General features: G+C 46.3%; 3 protein-coding genes across 11 annotated transcripts in view; 1 reads left to right on the top strand and 2 right to left on the bottom strand.

The window, feature by feature from the left end:
• The first annotated feature begins 326 nt into the window (after positions 1–326).
• On the top strand, positions 327–7871 carry c8a (complement component 8, alpha polypeptide). Its single transcript, XM_023818975.2, has 11 exons — positions 327–402; positions 505–619; positions 1330–1471; positions 2188–2335; positions 2712–2901; positions 3309–3491; positions 4132–4372; positions 5093–5209; positions 5622–5779; positions 5861–6086; positions 7322–7871. The coding sequence occupies exons 1-11, from the start codon at positions 371–373 to the stop codon at positions 7468–7470; spliced, it is 1701 nt and encodes a 566-aa protein (XP_023674743.1). The 5' UTR covers positions 327–370; the 3' UTR covers positions 7471–7871.
• Positions 7872–8257: 386 nt separating this feature from the next.
• c8b (complement component 8, beta polypeptide) lies at positions 8258–18564 on the bottom strand. Its single transcript, XM_023818893.2, has 12 exons — positions 18326–18564; positions 16824–16923; positions 14968–15115; positions 13644–13785; positions 13412–13544; positions 13126–13323; positions 10938–11178; positions 10331–10459; positions 9613–9776; positions 9356–9509; positions 8676–8744; positions 8258–8492 (listed from the first exon to the last, which is right to left on the bottom strand). Exons 1-12 carry the CDS (start codon positions 18439–18441, stop codon positions 8338–8340), a joined length of 1749 nt encoding a protein of 582 aa, XP_023674661.1. The 5' UTR covers positions 18442–18564; the 3' UTR covers positions 8258–8337.
• An 824-nt stretch (positions 18565–19388) lies between these two features.
• Positions 19389–21352, bottom strand: part of LOC111847577 (disabled homolog 1-like) — a 149920-nt gene continuing 147956 nt past the window's right edge. For all 9 annotated transcript variants that reach the window (XM_023818896.2, XM_023818900.2, XM_023818895.2 and 6 more), the window contains one exon: positions 19389–21273. The gene's annotated coding sequence lies outside the window, so the exon portion shown is untranslated. The remainder of the gene's footprint in view (positions 21274–21352) is intronic.

Here is a 21352-nt window from a genome sequence, read left to right as displayed (position 1 = left end):
GCCCAAAATTATTTAAGAATGACCCGTCTGTTAATAATCCAGCCCCTTATCCAGTGCAAGGCACTAGGGACGTAAGAATATTAATCATATTCATTCAGTTCATAGATCACCGTAATAGTTTGCCGCTATTATATAATTTTAAAGTAAACATTGTCGTCATTCTGAGCTTGTGACTGAGGAGAAATTTGATTGTATTACGAAAAAATGACGGTCAGCCCTCTCGTGGACAGTTTACTTTGATTTAATCATTTACATGACTTGTGGCCTATTGACTGTAGCTTGTGCTTATGCACAGTAAACTTCCAGGATGATCGCACTGAATTACTCTTTGCTGGGAGTTTACCTCTCAGCGCTCTTTGTGAACGATTTCATGATATTTGCGGTGATCACGACTGGAAGCAGGTACTAACTTTTTACATGTCTTAAGGTTTATTGTTTAAAATTGTTTAGGTAGATGTGTATATCTGTATTTGTGTTCCACGTGTCCGTTTTTTCTTCTGGAAGTGCTGAAAAGGTCACCTCGCGGCTGACCCGGGCTACCGATACTCCGGCTGCAATTGACTGTAAGATAAAGCCGTGGTCGCAGTGGACGCCTTGCTCGTCATGTAGCAACATTACGGTACTAAACCTTACCTGTATTATCGAATGTAAAATATCTGTTATCATAGAAATTGCCATAAATATCTGATTACTTGCGAGCCTTTAAAATAGTTCTCGGGGAACATGGTCGTCAAGGCCGTAGATCAACAATCCTCTTAGGCCTATTTACAATAATTGTTGATTCAGCAAAAAATGCTACACCCAAATATTAAAGTGTTGCATTGTTTGGCTGTTAACAGGTCAAGAGTTAGGCCTTGTACACACGTACCTGGGTATTATTATTTTTAAAATCTTCGTCCACATGAAAACGCTAAAACGCCCTGTCAAGAGCATGCCAAACCAACAGGTGGCGATATAACTCTAACCGTAAAGCCATGTTGGTCAATCAGAAGCCTGTTCTGCCAGAGTAAATGCATGGGGTAAAATATGTAACTGCACGCTCTGACGTCAAACAAAATGAACAACTGTGCATAATCTGACGTTACAAGCCTAAAACTGCGTTATCCCTGTCTACACTGAAAACAAAGTTTTTGAAAAGCTTTTCCCTGGACGGGGTTTTACAAAAGCTCTGTTTTCAGTGTCGTAAAACACCGTTTGCATGTGGAAATGCCAAAGCGCACAGAAGCTACGTTTTCAAAAATACTCCGTGTATGGGTGGACAAGGCCTTAGTGTTAACTGTTGCACACTGGGATGGAGAGTTAGGGCAAGATGTTCAAACCTCTTTATAGTCTCGCTTCAGGTATCTGGAGCAAGCGTCACAGTTCCAGGGGACCAAGTGCCTCGGCAGCCAGTGGGATCAAAGAGCCTGTTCCACAAATGTGCCGTGCAAGCCCAAGTCCGCCTGTGGCGACGGCTTTACATGTGAATTAGGTAGTTCAAGTGCATGTTTTTGGACTGTGGGGGAAACCTGAGTACCCGGAGGAAACCCTGTGACATCATACACGCTCAGTATGTGTGGAGTACGCCTGGTCTCCCTGTGTGGGACCAGCAGTGTGTGAAATACGGGGGGGGGGGGGGGGGGGGGTCCGACACCCTCGATTAACTCATGAGACCCCCTGAAAGCCTCAAAAGCAAAATTTTAAGGTAGTCTCAAGATCGGTATTGCGCAACAATAGGGATATGGGGACCCCCCCCCCACAAATATTAATGGGTATTTCACACACTGGGGATCAGGGTACGTCTTGTACTGTGGTTTCATTTTGCAGCCCAAAAGCTTAGTCTAACCAAATTGGTATTATCTTAATCAGCGTTTCCCAATCTGGTCCTCAGGGACCTGCAGACGGGAGCTGGGAGCAAAAACGTGGACCGTCTGTGGGTCCCCAAGGACCGGGTTGGGAAACACTGGTCTAAATCACCTGTATTGTGTGAGGGTGTCTGGGTGTCTTACCTGGTCCCCTGTCCCTCCTGGATGGGCTTCACTCTTGCTGTGACTCTGTAGTGCATGATAAGCGGTTACAGAAGATACCTGGATGGATGTCTGACTGGTGTGCTTCTGTGAAGTTATCACCATCTGTGAAGCCTGCGCCCACAAGTCCTGCGTGCTCTGTGACTGAGAAGGACTTCAGAAAGACTGCTTGTGCCCTCAGGACGGTGTCTGAAGAAGGAGCTACGCTGTAATGGGGAGAATGACTGCATGCTTGGCTCGGATGAGGACGGCTGTGACGCAGAGGACCTCACTGAGAACATGTGCACTGATCTGACCCCCATCCCGGGCTCTGAGGTCAGTGCCCGTGGGTAAGCACTCACAGCCCCCGCACAAGCCCCACACATCCTCATCTCACAGCCCCCCCACCCTCATCTCACAGCTGAAATCTTGGATGAAACAAGAACTTTCCGCCACTAAACCCACAACTATTCACAAATATTATTTAATGAAAGAATTAATTATTAGGGCATAGGAGAGAGTTTTGTATTAGGGAGGGGTCATGAAGCCAAATAAAATATTGGGGTGAGGGGGTGCATGTCTGCCTTGTTTCCTGTGCCATTGATCATTGTCATTACTATTAAGACATATTAGTCTACAGTGACAATAATTTAGTTAATTATAGTTTTTCATACAATTTTTCCATTCGTGACTTACAAGAAAAACAATAATCACTTTCTATTTCAGTTACAATGTTTTAACCGGCGACTTTGTCCAGAACGCGGTCGACCCGGAATATTACGGGGGACTCTGTGAGTACGTCTACAACGGAGAGTGGAGACGCCTGAAATACGACGTTTTCTGCGAAAACCTGTACTACAACGATGACGAGAAGTATTTCAGGAAACCGTATAATTTCCTCACCTATCGCTTCATGGTAATCCTTTGACTTGCCCATGAACTGAATTTGTAACGCCTTCATTTACAAATTATCTCCCACATTCCCTTTGTTTTATTTGTTGACAAATATGTAGCCTTTAATAATATGGTTTTGCATCTTAGTTACTGGAACAAATTATTCAGTCCAATGCAAGTAAAATAACATTGTATTGTAGAGTAATTTATCTTCAGCGCTAATCTGGAATTTCTTTTCACATGTATTTATAATACAATAGCAAAGAAATGAATATGCAAATTATTGTGTTCTGATGCATCTGTGAAAGACCACATATATGCATATTTTTTCATGCATATCCATATGTTCCCATATATCATGCATATGTTCTGTTTGTTTTTTTTTTTGTTGTTGCCATGGATATTGCCGTCCGTGCCCCATCCCCACAGGGTTATGCCGAATCCGGGGGGTCCAATGAGTTCTACGAGGACGCCGTTAGCTTGTTGAAGGCCAGGAGGGAGGGAGGGTCCTTCAATTTAGGATTTACTGTTGGAATTGATATGGTTGAAGTCGGCCTTTCTGGAAGCGAGCAGTCTGAGGCTTTGAAGAACATATCTGAGTACAAAGACACCGTAAGTTCATCCGGCCTTTGATTAGCCGCTGCATATTAATAAGCTTTCATCAATATCTTTAAATTGATATATAATTACGTGTGTATGTTTAAATTAGAATTTATGAAGCGTATTTATCCAAACTGCTGATGGAGGCCTGGATTTGGGGGGGGGGGGGGATTGGAACCTTCATTGTGAATGTTATATATGAGCAGGGGTGGATAGTTCAGGTCTGGAAAGTCAAAATCCAGACCAAGCAGTTGAGTAGCATGTGGCTCAGTGGGCGAAGGGGAGAAGGCTGCTGGTGTGAGCCTGGCCTTGGCAGAAGTCATGCCTGTGAGCCCTTGAGCAAGGCCCTTAACCCCCAGCTCCCTGGGCACCACTGCAGTTGGCTGCCCTTCGCTGCCTCTGTGTCACAGAGGACAAGATAGAGAAGGTAAAAAGAGAATTTCTCCATGGGGATTGTAATTATTTGTAGAGTCTCAGTCATAGTACTCAACTGGTTGGTTGAAACAAAATCTTGGTCTGGATTTTTACGATCTCCACCGGAACTATCCACTTTATATTACACTTTATGAAACACTTAATGAAATGTAGTTGTGTCCGATGACTTTTTACATACCATCTGTGATGTTAGTATGAGAGCCTCTCATTCTGCTAGAACCTGGGCTTCGTCAGGCTGGTATCCAGAGTGCAGACGGCCCACTTTAAGCTGCGGAGCCGCGATCTGATGCTAGATGAGGAGCTGCACCGCTCGCTCGCCGAGCTGCCGGACGAGTACGACTTCGGTGCATACGCTCACGTCTTCAGCATCCACGGAACGCACTACGTCACCTCGGGAGTCCTGGGGGGGGTCCTGGAATACATCTTAGTGGTGGACAAGAAGGTCATGGAAAGAAATGGTAACAGATTTCCGACAATTTATCCTAGTCCTGTCCTCGGGGACCCACAGACAATCAAGTTTTTACTACTGGGAGCTGGGAGGGAGCAAAAACTGACTGTGTCTCTGAGGACAGAATTGGGAAACACTGCTTTAAAGAGTGTGTTTGGGCAGGGCTGTTTTGGTGAGACTTGACTCCTGGTCTCCAGAGGTGGGTAGTTCAGGTCCAGAAAGTTAAAGTCCAGACCAAGATTTTGTTTGAACCAAGCAGTTGAGTATTTTGTGAGTCTGACTGTTTATACTGAACTGGTTTATTGAAACAAAAATTCTGGTCTGGATTTTTACTCAATGGACCTGAATTGCCCACCTCTGCTGGTCTCTCACACTAAATCAGTCCATTCGCCATTTATCCAACAAGGAATAATGTGCTAAATATGAAGATAACTTGTTAAATATTCCCCCAAACCTAGACGCATGTGAAAAGCATTTTTCCGCATATTTTTCTCCTGAACTTATTATGGCCAGTTATGTCTTGAGTATGTGCATAACATACATGTCAGCTAGACCCCTCAGCTGTGGTGCAGTGCCACACCTATCCCTCTGGGGGGTGCTATAACGCCCTGGCAGAAAAGTGTCAGTCTCTCCGTCTAATTCAATGCAGGTGATGTTCGAACCCGGGTCCGCTCACGCTGAAGCATTTTGCCCATTTGCAGGCTTATTTTTTAACTTGTTCCATCTCCAGAAATCACCGGGAAGATGGCTGGAGACTGCTTTGGGGCGTCGCTGGGTATATCCAAGATGGGAGCGGGATTATCATTCAGCGGGACTTGGTGTGACAAGGAACAGACGTCTGGTCAAGGTGCGGCTTGACGCTCAATCGCCTTCTCACTTTCTTTACCTTCTTTTGAAAGGAAAAACAAGAATGAATCATAACCAAACAAAAATGTCTAGTTACAAATTAATACATAAAAAACTGCAAGTAATATTTGACTTTAACGTGAGTAGACTGGACATTTGGATTTTATGGAATGTTTGGTTTCTGGAGATAAAATAGATAAATGGAGGTAACTTAGTTAAACACTGTAAAGATATTGATTACCAAATGTACTGTCAACCGATTTGAAAACATAATGAAATTCCTAATATTCAGCCATAGTCAGGATATCATTTAATATTGATATTTTTATGTAAGATTTGTGTCTAGTTGGGATCCGTGCTCCTGGTCATTTCCGTGTGTTGTGATCACTTTTCCGCCGTCCCTTTTTCTGCAGATAAGAAGTCGTCAGGCAGCTACATCAAAGACGTAGTGAATCTGGTCCGTGGGGGGAAGGTGCAGTCTGCGGGGGGGCTGCTGGCTGTCAGGAATGAGGAGACGTACACCAGGTGGGGGGCGTCTCTGAAGCACAATCCGCAGCTGATGGAGTTCGAGGTAACCCGCCCCTCAAACTGCGTTACGAAGTGAACCGGTGCGTAGGGGTGTTTGTGTAGCGCCTCCTGTTGACGTCCGCAGGTACTGCCCATCTATGAGCTGGTTCGCTCCAGCACGGCGGCCCAACAGTTCCAAGGAAAGGTGGCCCACCTGAAGCGGGCCTGGGAGGAGTACCTGCAGCAGTTCAACTCCTGCCGGTGCGCCCCCTGCAGGAACAATGGGCTACCTGTACTCCAGGGCACGGACTGCATGTGCCTGTGCAAGCAGGGCTACGAGGGCTTGGCCTGCGAGAAGACGCAGCGCACGGGTATGGCCCCGCCTCCTCACAGAGGGTATGGCCCCGCCTCCTCACAGAGGGTATGGCCCCGCCTCCTCACAGAGGGTATGGCCCCGCCTCCTTACAGAGGGTATGGCCCCGCCTCCAGGCAGAGGGTATGGCCCCGCCTCCTCACAGAGGGTATGGCCCCGCCTCCAGGCAGAGGGTATGGCCCCGCCTCCTCACAGAGGGTATGGCCCCGCCTCCAGGCAGAGGGTATGGCCCCGCCTCCTCACAGAGGGTATGGCCCCGCCTCCTCACAGAGGGTATGGCCCCGCCTCCAGGCAGAGGGTATGGCCCCGCCTCCTCACAGAGGGTATGGCCCCGCCTCCAGGCAGAGGGTATGGCCCCGCCTCCTCACAGAGGGTATGGCCCCGCCTCCAGGCAGAGGGTATGGCCCCGCCTCCTCACAGAGGGTATGGCCCCGCCTCCAGGCAGAGGGTATGGCCCCGCCTCCTCACAGAGGGTATGAGGGGGATCAAAGCAGTAAGGCTATAGCCCAAGTTTGCCCAACACCGGTCCTGGGGGGCCAGTTTGCACCACAGCTTGCAGATTTCCCTGCTTTAACACATTGCCTCAACCTGGTAATTAGCTGATTGTTTTATGTATTTCAGCAAGGAAACCTGCAAACTTTGTTGGATTCTGGGCCTCCAGGACCAGAACTGGGCAACCCTGCTAAAGTCAAAATTTAAAAAAATGGGTTAAGGTCCCTTTAAATGCAAAATCAACAAAAGAAACCTTGGAAATTCGGAGACACACAAACCTAAAGCACCAAGTCCAGTCCTGTGTGTGCAATACCAACACATGACACTTTCCCAACTTGGCCCATCTTCCTGAGGTCCAGTCGGCGAGCCCCACTTAATCCTGGTAATTAGTCCAATTAGACCAAGCCTTCCTCCTCTGGCTCCCCTACTGGGCAGGCTGACCATAGCTCTGCATTCAGTAATCAGCAGAGGTCCAGAAAGTAAAAATCCAGACCGAGATTCAAATATCAACCATCATAGACTTACAGTCACAGAGTACTTAACTGGTTGGACAAAACAAAATTTTGGATGGATTTTTACTTTCTGGACCTGAGATTTCCACCTCTGATAAATAGTTATGGAAGATGGATGGATGAATTGAAATGGATTGCTGATCGAGTCTTTAACATGAGCCATATCACTGCCTTTTAAGGTGGCGGTGAGAGACTTATGGAGATGTTTGAGGATTTCTGTGTTGGACAGGTCCCACTCATGGAGGCTGGAGCTGCTGGGGCACATGGTCAGGTTGTCAGTCTGGGACCCGGAGAAGAAGTCGTCAGTGCAACAACCCAGCTCCTCTCAACGAGGGAAGCCCCTGTTTGGGGACGCCCACACAGACCCAGGGCTGCTGAGGCGACTACATCCAGCCCAGCCCTTAAACCCTACCCCAGCTCTGGCATCAGATCGGTCACTACAGGCTGCATCTTAATTCCATATATGAACTAATACCATTCTGGTACTGCCTATGCTTCAGCCCTCCAAGGTTGTGTGTTCTATCCCAGCCCTGGTGCTGTTTCCTCCCTTTTGTTTTTACGTTTCCTCTGGCTACATCCACCTGAAGAATGTCCCATTGCTTTGTGACACAATTCCCAGAGTGGGCTCCTGACCCCTTTCAGCCTCCCGCCTTTTATTATGTTGGTTCTAACTTGCTTTGCCTGCTTTTTTCGGGTGTAAATCAGCCATGTGACTGGGGTATGGGACCCGTTTTATTGGTCTGTCAATGAAAATGCCAAATTAAACTCTGAAAAACAAATACTAGTGCATCCATAATTCATGTTAAACCTGTTTCCAGTAAATGTTTACCCTCGTGACAAAACTATTGTGTAAAGACTGTAATGTACTCAATACATTAACTAAATGAAAATATGACAATATTTTCATTTCGTTTTTATCATCCTATCTATTTTCATTTTGTTATGGTGCAAGGAATTATGGGTAGAAAATCTACAGTTAGAATGTGCTCCTGGTTCTCAGGGACCTCCAGACGGTCTACATTTTTGCTCCCTCCCTGACAGGGAGCTGGGAGGGAGCAAAAATGTGGTCTGTTTGGGGGTCCCTGAGGACCGGGTTGAGAAACACTGGTGTAAAGGATAAAATGATATCAAACATATAAATGATCCAAGATGGCTGGCTGTGGTATTGATATTTATTTGTTTGGAACCACCCCCCCCCCACTACCCTGACCAGGATAAGTGGATGGATGTTTGGCAAGTGGGGGGTCAAACACAGTCTGTTGTTTCTTCTTTAATCCCTGCACACGCCATGCCCCCATTCTGAGGGGGGGGGTGGTCACACTGGCGAGTCCTCTGCTTCTTCCGACCGCTGCAGGTCGACCAGGAGGACCAGCAGCTCCAGGTCCCGTCCACAGTGACCTCTGTGTTGGTGAAACGGCAGAGACTCCGTTATCAAAGGCTTGAAAGCCCACGGTGGGTGGAGCTAACTCAATGACACACCAATTAGCCAATAGGGAGCTAGTAAGAACAGTGAATGACAGACAGTGCACAGTCATCCAACCAATCGTGAGTTTCAGAGCCAAATCGCTGTCGTCTATGCTCACCTGTCCTTTGGGTTATCTCACAAGCTTTTCCACTGAAGCCCACTGGACAAACACAGTCACATCTGGTGCCTGTCCAAAACAGGAGGACTCAAATATTACAGTGTAAATCATTAGCTTTATTACGATACGATTTCATTTCGCAAGGCAGCAATTCGATATCTGCCAATATTTGAAACGTTAATGTGATACGATACGATTCGATCCAGTAAAATGTGCTCAATATTTTCAAAACAGTGAAACATAAGATGATTTTGGCAGAATTTATGTGAATTCAAAAAGATTTAAAATTCATGTTTAATTTTTAATTTTAACAATGGGATTTGTTGAAAAACAAATGTACACAAAAGTCCTTTAAAAAATAAAATATTTATTAAATGATTAAACCATATTGTGGCTGTAAGATTCGATATATTGATTGGAATCAATGAATGTTACATCCCTATCAGATTTTAATAGTCACTGTTAGATAAATTGCATGATACTGAGAGACAGCTACACCCCTTCCACAAAAGTGCAGGACGTGACACCTGAAGACAGGAATAAAATGAAAAACCCACCAACAAGACGACTTACTGATATGCTCCCTGATATGCTTAAATTTAAAGTGGTCCTATATCTATAACCCAGTACTGAAATAGATACAGATATTCGCCAGGTATGGGAATAATGGTGTGCTGTACCTTTAAGGACGGCCACCCCGTTGTGGAGGCAGGGGGCGCAGCGACAGGAGCTGACCTCGGCCAGATACTCCACCAAAGCCCGGTTCAGGTTCTTCTTCAGGGTGGGGGCGCTGACAAAATCCTTGGAGGTCACCAGTTCATGCAGGGGCTGCATCTGCACACCCCAAAGGCAACTTTGACAGGATTCACACAGCAGGAGACAACGGGAGACATCAAGTGTCCAGATTTAGAGGCAACACAGGAATGACTCGTGCTACCTTGGTCTGAATGAAGTCTGGGTTCAGGAACACGGACTCCCCCCAGTCCTGCATGATTTCCGGGGTCGGCAGCTGCTTGTAGACCAGCCTGGAAATAGTCTCAGTACTTCCCCCCCTTACCACAGCCACAAAGTCGTCCACGAGTTTGCCTTCTTTTTTGTCCTCTGAAAAACATGGGTGACAAAGACCAGACGGCCAAGGAAAGTACTGCTCACAAGGATCCCTACAAAAGTCCAAAACTAGCAAAAGGCCTTATGACAAAACAAAGAGAAACTGCTTCTTGGCTTCAAAATCATGGTCAGTTGCCTGTTGCAGTAAAGGCTGAGATGGACTGTAGGCCAGGGGTGGGCGATCTTATCCACAAAGGGTGTATGCAGGTTTCTGGGATAACCTTTAGGTCAGCTGTTCAAACCCAGGTGAGAGGACTCTTCAGGCAATCAGTCCTCTAGCTAGCAATCAAACCCGCATATTCAAAGGCCCTTTCTGGATGAGACTGGCCCCTGTTTTAGGCAATCACTCAGAAGGATTCATTTAAAACATGAATCGATGATTTGCCCATGAGTAACAGCCATGATTCATGAAGAATCAGCAACGCAAGCGAGTCTGAGGAGGACAGAGGGCTCTGGGGTCCAGTCAGCCAGGGAGCCCACGGTGAAAAAGGCTGTGATGTCACTGCAGAAGAGACGAGCCACAGAAGCCCAATGAGGAGAGTTCTTACCTCCGAGTTCGTTGAGCAGGCTTTTACACCTGCCCCCCTGCCCCCCTATGGACACGTACACGCCTTTGATTTTGGCGCCCAACTTGGCTCCGGCTTGAACGCACTTCCTCGTGTCCTCCAATGTGTATCCTGGGAAAAGGATGGAGATATAAATGCAGGAGGTCACCAGAGAGGGGTGTTGCTGTTTCTGCATGTATCCAAGCTACAGCCACCAGCTAAAGGCAGTATTCCACAAGCCAGGATTTCCCAGTTAGCTGGATAACTTAAGCCAAAAGTGAAAATTGTCCAATAGGAAGAGAGATAAGTGACATTCCTATTGGACAAGTCTCACCATAGGCCTTACTGTTGGACCAATAGGTGAAGACTGCAGCATATCTGGTCACTCCTATAAAACAAGCATGGTCGGTGTAGTCAACCAGTTAAGGTTGCACTCATTTGTTCTGAGTGAGAACTTTCTTATTATTCTGAACATATTTCCAGTCATGAATACTCAATAGTTTCATGTTCTTTTCTTCTTTGCACATGAATGTAAGGTTCTGCGCAAACATGCCATTCTGCCTTGATAAGCTCAGAAGCATTTCATGATCATTCCACCCGACCATCTCACCCGACTTCTCCATGTTCTCCTTATTGAGCATGATGGAGTACTCATACTCGCCGCCGAGCGTGGCCTCCGTGATGTAATGCGTCCCGTAGTCTTCAAAGACCTGCCTGTACTCGCCATAGCTGTACTCGGAGGGCAGGGCCCTCAGCCGCTGGAGGAAGCCGGGGTGCAGGACCAGGTCCTGGGGCTTCAGAGCATAGCGAGCCACCTCCAGCTGGGAATGAGCCAGCAGGAAGTTGTGTTTCTGTGGAGGAAGGGGGGGAGCAGTGTGGAACAATGTCACCCTCTCAGCCTCTCGACAGCCCTACAGAATAGTGCTTCCTAATATGGTCCTTAGGGACCACAGCCCATTTTTTTGCTCCCTCCCAGGGACAAAATTTACCCAGTGTGACAAAATTACTGTGTAAAGACTCTAATGTACTCAGACAATATTTTCATTTAGTTTTTGTCATCGTATCTTTTTTCATTTTATGCTCCAAGGAATTATGGATAAAAATTCTACAGTTAGAATGTATAGCATAATAGTGTAAAGCAGTGTGTTTCAACACGGTCCTCAGAGACCACCAGATGGTCCACTTATTTTCTCCCTGTTTCTGCTCCCTCCGAGGTCTGGTAAGGATCTCGGAGGGACCAAAAACATAGATGAACTGTGGGTCTCCGAGGACCGCATTGGGAAACACTGTCATATAAGCTTAAGGCCTTGTGAAGGGTAACTGGATTACGGGGGATATCCTGCTTATATATGGCTAAGAAAAGTAGTGATGAGATAAGGTTTACATACAGTATCTCCGCATATTTTTGCTTGGCTCATCTGCCAGTGTTTCTGCACAATCTGCCATGATGAGATTTTTACCAAGTTACGCTATCAAGGTAAGAATCCCTGAGCCTGTCAGACTATGGCTCCTTGTCTCTTGCCCCGACACCAAGTGACCTAATCCATTCCACTGAGTGAAAAACACACCTGTACACAAGTGACCCACGGCACCGGTATCATCGCCTTGGTAACAGTCCAAAAAAAACCAAAGGCCTACTTTCAAGTCATTATCTTCACAAACGCCGGCTTTCGGAATCTCCCGGTGAAATTCCGTCTGCAGTTTCCCTTTGGGGCTGACCGACCTTTAGCCTCCCACTGAAACGCCAGCGCTGATACCAAGCAATTCCAATTCAGCCAGGTCACCCAAGGTTAGAGCTGGTTATTGCCAACTCGCCCGCGACACAATACTCATCGTGATACCAGCATACAGATTCAATGCACCGGTCAGACCTGCCTATTGTGTTTCCCTATGCTGTCTTAATTGACAATTGCCCTGGCCTGATTGCCCTGGTTTGATTGCCCTGGCTTGATTGCCCTGGTTTGATTGCCCTGGCGTGTTGTACCTTTATATTTAAGGGTTTAGGTCTTGGCGTGCCGGTCAAACATTAGTTGTTTCTGCTGCTGCTGGCAGCGTCAGTGGTTTTATTGCTACCGTTATTGTGTCCGTCTGCCCTTGCACCAGGTGCCCAGTCAGGCTCCCATTTTTACCCCTTTTATCTGCTCCACGCCGTCCACCAACCCGCAGCCGCCACATGCACTCGCACCTACACGCCTGTCTCCCTATACGCATGCCTGGAGGTCAGTGACATCATCACATTATTACCATTGTACTCTGATGGTTAAACACTCCAATGCTGAAGTAATTTAGGCCGAATTTATTAAACAGGAACAGGAAGAGTCTTTAACTACCAAGGATGAGATAGACTCTTGAATGCAGCTGAAGGATACTTCAACTCCCAGGTGTATAAACTATGAATTTCTTTGTGCATGTATAAAGTGCACATTTCTGTTTTTATAATGCAAATGGGAAAAAATATATTGAATGAAAAGACTTAACTTCTACTTCAACATTTCAGAGGTACGCACTTCACCAACATTCTTGTACAGCAGTGCAGTTAGTACAGGCTACATAAACAGCATATGTTTTAATCAGCATTGAAAAAAGTATGTAAAATAAAACATTTCACTCTGCCAGGGTGAAATGACACTGCAATAAATTAATTGATTCAAAGGTTCAAAATGTCGATGAACAATCGTGTCAAAATGAATCGTGATTTAACAAACTGCAGTATAGATATGGCTTCACCTAAGGCTTCTCAGCCTGGCTTAGAGCTACATACTTTCAGTGTAAGTGTGATGCGTCAGCAGAGGACTCACCTTGCCGGAGTAGTTGCGTATTATGCTGACATAATTCTTATATTTCTCATCTCTGTAATTAAAGCCCAACTCCAGGACTCCCGGTAATTTTATTCCGAATGAAATGCTGGTTTTTGACATGCGGGCTTCCATACTGTGCTCCTCAAACCGGGAGTAAGAATCGTACACATCCAGAGTGAAATCGTAATCGCCCTTTGTCTGGAATTAAGAAGAAAGGAGACTGACGGTCAGCCTGGGGTCCCGGGTCGCGCAGAAGCACGGCGGCCATTGCGTACAACTTGCTGACCTGCACCGTGTAATGCTGGAGATTGTAGGGTTTCCGGAACCTGGTGTGCTGGATGTGATGAGGTAAACAGCTTCCTGCATAGTAACGGTTGTCAAGGACTGCTCCTTCCAAATTGCCGCTAAGCACGTTGATCCTAGAGGAAGAAGAATCCTTGGAAAACCGACTTAATTAATAATGAAACTCTAGTAATGATGCGGCCTTAGCGTAGCCAGAAGAGCACACGTCCACCCACCCGCTGGCCAGGTTTTCGATCCCCCAGTACTCCTCCACCTTCTCCCTGCAGGCCCTGATCACGCTCCTGCAGCCACGCTCGTCCGAGCCGTCCCCGCAGTCATCGTCCCCGTTACAGAGCAGCCGGCGCGGTATGCAACGCCCTGCAAGCCGACGGAAGCCACCTTAGATACAGAGAGGCCTCCTGAGGGCAGGGCTCTTGGAGAATACTGTCCAGCAGCAGACCAATCGCTCCAAGTCCATGCACCACTGCCATCACATCAATGAAATCTGTGAACTTATTTAGGACTTTTATTAGTAAAGAGTTAGATTACCATACACTGTCAATCGCTAGGATTAACCCATTTCTCATAGTAACATCACTGATCCCAAACCAGCTTTAACCAGACAGAGAGTGAAATCCAACCTGTCATTAACGTTCCATGTCATTGCTAAGGATGAATTATTATGGGGTTCCACAGGTTTCAGCAAGTAAAATGTAAGACTTTTTAAGACTGTTGTGTATGTAATTTAAGATCTATTCCATGTCCATACTGACAAAAAAGTAAAAAGGAAATGAAGGAAACTCCAAGTCCCAGAATTACTTGCAAAGTAAATGAATATATTCACATTCAACATGAACATTCAGCTGTTTTTTTGTTTGTTTGCTGCTTTTGATGAGAGGAGACGCCAGGTTTGCCCGCACACCACAGCCTGGGTGCTCTGAGACATTCTGACCAGGCTGCAGCGTTAGCGGTTAGCGGATAGCAGTCCCATGATAGTTTTGTTTTGTAGTTTTGTTACAGCATGATCAGTATAAACTTTTACCAAAAACAAATTTAAAAGTGAGACTTATAAAAGTAAAGATGATTTCATAATCCAATCACTTTTAAGACCTGTCAAAAATGTACTTGACATTTTAAAGCCTAAAATTCAGATTATTGGATTTTATACTTTTTAAGGACTGGGCGGATACCCTGTTTTAACAACTCCCGTCAGTCTAGCTGTGCTGTGAAGATTTGCAATACAAAGCAGCATCCTGAATCGTGAAGGTGCTGGTCCATTCGTAACGTCCCCACCTCCGCTGGAGATTCAGATGGGTGTGTTGGGCTGGGAAGAAGCAGTGAGACTCTCCCAAAGACCCCCGAATCAGGTCAGCAAATGTTCTAGGTCCATCAGACAAACGGCTCAGAGTGGTTTAGTGGAGGTATTGGCATTCTGACACCCCAGGGCCACATCCTCCATGACCCTGCCTGAACTTGTTGAGGTTGCCCAGGGAGGGGTGGTGTATTTCTGGGTCTGCCAGGCGGAACGGGGGCCTGGAGTGGATCGGGCAGCAACGGTACCGGTGGTGACGCAGACGAAGCCTTCGCACGAGGGACTGTCCCGACAGCTCAGTTGAGACGGGGGGTCACAGGGCTCCTCCTCTCGCCCCCGGAAGTGGCAAGGCTCTCCGCCAAACTGGGATGGCTGCACCAGCGTCGCGTACCGGTACTGGAGAAGGAGAGGGATGGTGGGAGTCTGAGAGTCTGGGAGTGATGGGCCATAACTAGGGATGCACCAAAAATTCGGCCACCGAAAATTTTTGGCCAAAAATGCATTTTCGGTTTTCGGCCGAAAGACCCACAGATAGCATTTTGTAAAGCATGCAATTTGAAGAGGGGTGCATCTATAAAATACTTTCTCAACGTTGGGATTAATTTATCATAGGGAATCAAAACATCCCGATCGCCATGCCGATTATGAGACGAATGTGGCACAGAAGAGGAAAGTCCCCCCCAACACACCCACTCCGTCTGTGGCGGCCAAGCTTTTATTTGGGATACTCTCTTGGAGGATCTCATTGAACATATCAAACAACATGGCTACATTCCCCTCATCTTTTTTCCAAGCTCTGCGCTCCCTCTCTTGCGCCGTGCGCTTCTCCGTCTCCATGCGGGTTCTCCGTCTCCATGCGGGTTCTCCGTCTCCAACGCAGCCTGGATCATTTATTGTGTGCGTTGCTTTATCCCCACATCCAAGTAATGAACTTTATAACGTGGATCAGGTACAGTCACGGTGAAGTGCAGGGGATCTGAGTATATCTCAGTAAACCTCTTTGCATAGAAGTTGTTATATCTTTCTGCAGTTTTTAAAGCACATGTTTTGAATGCACTTTGTTGTAGTGGTCCTACAGAGAATGTTAAAATGCACTTCACTTTGATGCACTTTGTGTTTTATGAGAGAAGATATTTAATTTTACAAATCTTTCAATAGTCAGTTATAGGCCTGTAGGCTATACAGGAGTAGGGCCAAGTAAAACATTTCATTTAGAATTCAATTTTATTTTATATTGTCCATTGTTGGAATGTCAGCATTCAGTGCTGTCATTTTTTTCATAGTTTTGTAATTGATTTATTCTTTGAAGCATGAATATTAATTTATGCAATTGCAATGCCTTGACCTTAGTGAGGTAAGTACACACACTCCCAGCCATAACAGCAATGGCACAAAAATATTAGCATAATAATTTCTTTCGGTTTTCGGCTAAATGTTTCCTCATTTTCGGTTTCGGGGCATCCGTAGCCATAACACCTCCGAACCACCGTGTGGCGCTGACCAGCAGTTACAAGCAGGGAATGTTTGGAAGAGGTCATTCCTGTTAAAGGAGGTTCAGAAAAGAAAGCAGACTGTGTTTGATCAGACTCTGTTTACCTATTATTGTGACTTGACAGAAGATCAGTACACGTACGAGCAATTAATCGAATGATTCCGATATACTTTGTCGCAGCTGTAAGGGTTTGTCTTCAACATTTTTTAGCAAAAAGCTAAAAAGCATTTACAGCTCAGTGGGTTAGGACAGCGTGTTTATAAGAGGCAGAGTGACCAGCAGAGTGATGTCAGGATGGGGTCCCTGAGTGAGGCCCTTAACCCACAGTCACTCCAGGCCCTAGATGACCTGGCCTTCTCCAATTGTATGTCATTTTTAATAAAAGCATCTACTAAGTAATATGTGTATAATTACTGTTAATTTACAACAAATAATTATTATACGAGGGGCACAGAAACTGGGGGAGTCCCCCCAATAAACAGACCTTTGCATTTAAATTATTGTCTCTGCCAGTATCACACTGTCTCCTATGCTTTTCAGACTGAGGGACATGGAGGGGGTGTGGTCTGTTTGGTGTGATGTCATCACGCCACGCCCATTTCACATGCTCACCCTTTTCTTCTGGCAGACGTTGCATCGCGTCCATGGAGACCAGGGCGACAGGGCACAGTCCAGCGGCTGCACTGCTCCCGATTGCACTCCGGCAGAGTGACTGGGGTTAGAATCATTACCAGGCAGAGTTGCAGGGTTACCAGGAAAGCTCAGGACTGGTCAGTGATGAGTCACATTTTTGACAGGCGAATAAAAACAAAGCTGGAATTATGCACTGGCCTGTAGTCCTGGGCTCTGAGTTGTATGGGGACCTAAACATTTTTTTATGGTTGTCACAGCATGATTTTATGCTGTAGGTAGGGCCCCAACAATAGCTTAATCCCAGGGGGCCCCACCCCCCTAAAATCGGCCCAAGCATTAACATAACTCGGCTCGACATGAAAACCATAATCTGTATCACATAAGATGCCGTAGAATATTGCAGAATCTACCCAGGGTAGATTTTTTGCATGTAGAGGCCCCTAAAGTACGGGGGCCCCCTGCCGGGGGATCCATGGCTCACTGACACCCCTGGCCTTAGTTTGTCTAAATATCACGTCTTTGAAAAGCTAGGAAAACCCCACATCAACATGCACACTCCACACATAGAGAAGCAGTGCAGGGCTGCAAACACAAAACCTTGGAGAACATGGACATATGGCATCTGTATAGCCACCAGGACTCTCCACACACCATACAGGACCAGCATATAATACACTAACCATATACCGCAATAAGAGCAGTCATAGACGGCGATACCGTCTAATTACTCTTATGTGAAATCGGTTAAATACAAATATGGTATTCAGTAAAATGTACCAAAATTACCTTTTTTCCCCCTAAGAGAAACACATATCAAAAAATCTAGAGAATCACTGAAGCTTCCGGGATATTATCCTGGAGAATAGGCCTCCGACAGTCATTAGGCTTATATTATGAGGCATTGTACAACAGAATGAACAGGTTTGCAGAAGATGAATTCCAGTCTTTTTTTTTTTTAAATTCAAAACAACAATAATCATGTTAATTGGGTTCATTTGGGATAATCATTATGGTGCAAAGGGATTTAGCCTTTACAGCCGTATTATATTTGTTTTTATATATCTTATTTTGTTTTGAAATAATTTCACCCAAATTTCCATCTTTGAAAATTAAAATGGTTATCTGTGGATATGAGTGACTATAAACAACGCACGAGTTCAACAGCCTAAAACAAACTAAAGGCTTATTTTAATAACTATAAGTACCTGTATGCTGCAATTTGTTCTATTTTTTCCCGACGTTTAGAAGCGGACGTGAACGGAATAAAAAACCAACAAACATGCCATAGATCTTGCAATGAACAAACAGCACCATTAGCGCAGTTTAAAAACACGGCTTCGTACACTTGATTAAAAATTCTTTTGAATAATTAAAAACCAAGGCAAAATATACTGAAGGCTATAAATCTCATTTTAAATGTTTTTCGCCCCGTTGCACTGGGACGAAAGGTTAAACAAAGACTGAAAACTCTAATCACTCACCAAAGAACATAGAGAAAGAGGGTTGAGATTAAGGAGAAGACGTTCATGGTTGCTGGGGAGTCCAGCGTGGGCAAAGGTACTGTGTGCTTAACACGGCACAACCAGAAATCGATCATTATTTAAAGCAGGGGTTCATCTTTTTGATCAAAGGTCCGCATCAGAGTTTTTGTTCAAAATCAAGGGTCCGTAACAATTTTCAATAACAAAACAGCATTTCATGAATTTTAAAGGATTAACAATATCCTTCGATGTAGACGATAATGTACAACAAAAAACTGGAACTTCTCAACACTCGCTGATCATTTCGACTCAATGTCCTTGCGGCGGGGGGCGGGGGGTTACTACGAGTAATGTGTGTGCGATATTTGGTGGTACTACATTATATTTTTGTACTTCAACCCACGATAAGCCTTTTTAGGTTGACTCATAAAGTGGATGAACGGCTGGGTCCAGCGCGGTGCGCTTCTGTCCGCACCGCGGACCGGATTTTCTAACGCCCCGAACTCCTGCGCTCTTCTTTGGCTGCACGACCAATCTATGGGGTGGGAAGTGTCCGTATAGCTACGTTTGGGAAAAATCAGTCTTTTTAGGTTAAAGCAGACAAACACAACCAGTTATTTATTTTCTTTATCGTTGACAGAACATTCAGTTACAGCGCAGTTTAACTGGAGAGTTTGCGCTTCGGAAAAGCATCATTCCGCAGAACGCGATAGTGACGGACCGATGGGTCCTTCCTTGCTCTAATTCCCAGGGGACCCCCCTCAGCAAGGACTGGGTCTACACTCTGCACCAAAATTCACAGACACACGAGTCTATTTCATGCCTTGATTATCGGATCAGGAGTCCTGATGCAAGATCTCCTGCTCCTTGGGGTCCTACTTTCTGTCATACCGATTTTTAAAAATTGTTTAACCGTTTAAGGATTGCGAAGTTCGGGTCTTTTCATCACAGGTCTTGATTGACACGTCCTAGCTCTATAAATCCTGATCAGGATAAGGGGCTAGAAGATGGATCGATGCAGGGCAGGACAATCCTAGAACAAAATTTTATCGCAACACACAGCTTCATTTAGGAAATGTTTATTTGTGACGCTATTACATGGTGGGATACATAAATCCAAAAAAACCCTTAAAAATCACTTTAGAATGTTTTCATAAAGAAAGGTCAGTTTACATCAACAAAGTGATAATCTGAGGTAAGGTTAACGTCTCTGAAGAGAGGTGTTCTCCTCATTTTCTGATGTAATTAATTTAGCCGGAAAATGATTTTTTAAATTAAGACTCTGTCTGTAGAGAAGCAGCAGAGGACAGAAGTGTCAATGAAGAGGACAGGAATTGATAATCAAATTAGTCGGACACACTGACACTAATTAGCAATGAAACGAACTAATAATTTTAGGATGAGGCTTAGATGGGTGGACAACAGGAGAAAACGACTGGTCTGGAGAAACGCTTGGTTTGTGACCCAGTTCAACCATGGCACTATAAACCTGCCACCAGGTGGACAGGGTGTTCCCTAACTAATCGATCTGCATGTGGGCCTTGTGGGGGTGAGGGACCTACAGAGAGATACACAGAGAGGTGTGTGGGAACCCCCCCCCCGCCCCGCAAAAATTTAGCACCATCCTTAAATCCTCTGCAGTCACCCTCTAAAGCAGACACATCATCTGACCGAGGTTAAGCGACAGTAACACCTATGGTACCCCCCTCACCCAGCAAAGAGTGCATATCGGAGAGAGAGACCTCACTACCCAGCCTTCTGAAGACACGTCGCATGATCCGACTGCGCTTTGCAGCTCTCTCAAGTCACCCTGAAGGCTTCATCCTGTCACCCCGAATAAATCACACCGCCGATTGACATTCTTGGACACCTGTCATATGTTTCTGTCCCCCCCCCCCCCATTGTAAGTTGGCCATTTTAAGCCAGCATTCCAGAAATGAGAAGCAAAGTGGCAAGCTGGTGGCTGAGGAGGGGGCAGGTGGGAGAGATGGTGAGGTCACTCGGCCATCGCTTAATCATGTCTGTTTTATGGCACAGAAGTTAGGAGAAGAACATGTAATATTTACAAAATAAATCTTGCAAAGAAATGTCCTCATTTGTAGTCCTTAAAGCAACGCACAACCCCAGAAGACTAGACCTTGATGGCATGATTGGCTTAGAAAATAAAAATTTCATTTTAATTCATCTTTTTCGATCAGTGTTGTACAAAAGCTATAGAGACTAAACAAGTCAGTCGGAGAATCGGTTCGGCAACGTCCACGCCTCTGAGAGTCCGGGACCTCCCCATGTCCCTGTTGGGGCCCTCGCTCAGAGAGAATTCTGGCAAAGCTTCCCCTCGTGCCATCAGTCCGGGGTTCGAAGGGAGCGGCTTCGTCTGCATAGCACACGGGCAGTGGACACTCGGTAGAGAGAATGGAGAATAAAGAGGAAGGCGAGGAAAGCGGGTGCTTCTGGAACCTCCCGGAAAATGCCTGCGGCGGGTAGCAGACGGGCCTCGGGCATGCGGCCTCCTGCCAAGGTCGGGGTCGGACCCTGAGCTGGAGGGGAATCCCTGCTGGAGGAGCGCCACCTGCAAGGCCGGCCCGATTGCAGGTCCACTAGGGAGCCGGGACAGAGTCACCATGATGGACATAAACAAGGGCGCTGGGGGAGCTGGTATGTGGTGGGGGGGGGGGCGGGTGGAGTGAAGTAGTGGCCCATCACGACCTGGGACCCCCTCTGAGAAGATAGCTTGGGGAAACAGAGGAATGGATCATGCTGGGGGGCTGGTGCTGTGGTCAGGGGGGCCGGACCCAGCCCGAGCGCCCTCTCACACACCACACACACACACACACACACACACACACACACGCACGCACAGTCTCCCCGGCGACTGCGGGACCCGGTGGGCTTATGCAGACTCCTCCTCACTCCTTCGCTTGGTCAGCATCGGCACGTGGACACCTCCCCTGCAGGCAGAGAACGGCTCATTAACACCCGCCTTCCAGAAGGTAAGCCCCCAATAACCCGGGTGGATTAGAACAGGGA

This window comes from Paramormyrops kingsleyae, chromosome 21 (genome assembly GCF_048594095.1).
Source record: "Paramormyrops kingsleyae isolate MSU_618 chromosome 21, PKINGS_0.4, whole genome shotgun sequence".
Taxonomy (NCBI): Eukaryota; Metazoa; Chordata; class Actinopteri; order Osteoglossiformes; family Mormyridae; genus Paramormyrops; species Paramormyrops kingsleyae.
Note: the sequence above shows the minus strand (reverse complement) of the source record. Positions and strands in the feature narration are given on the sequence as shown.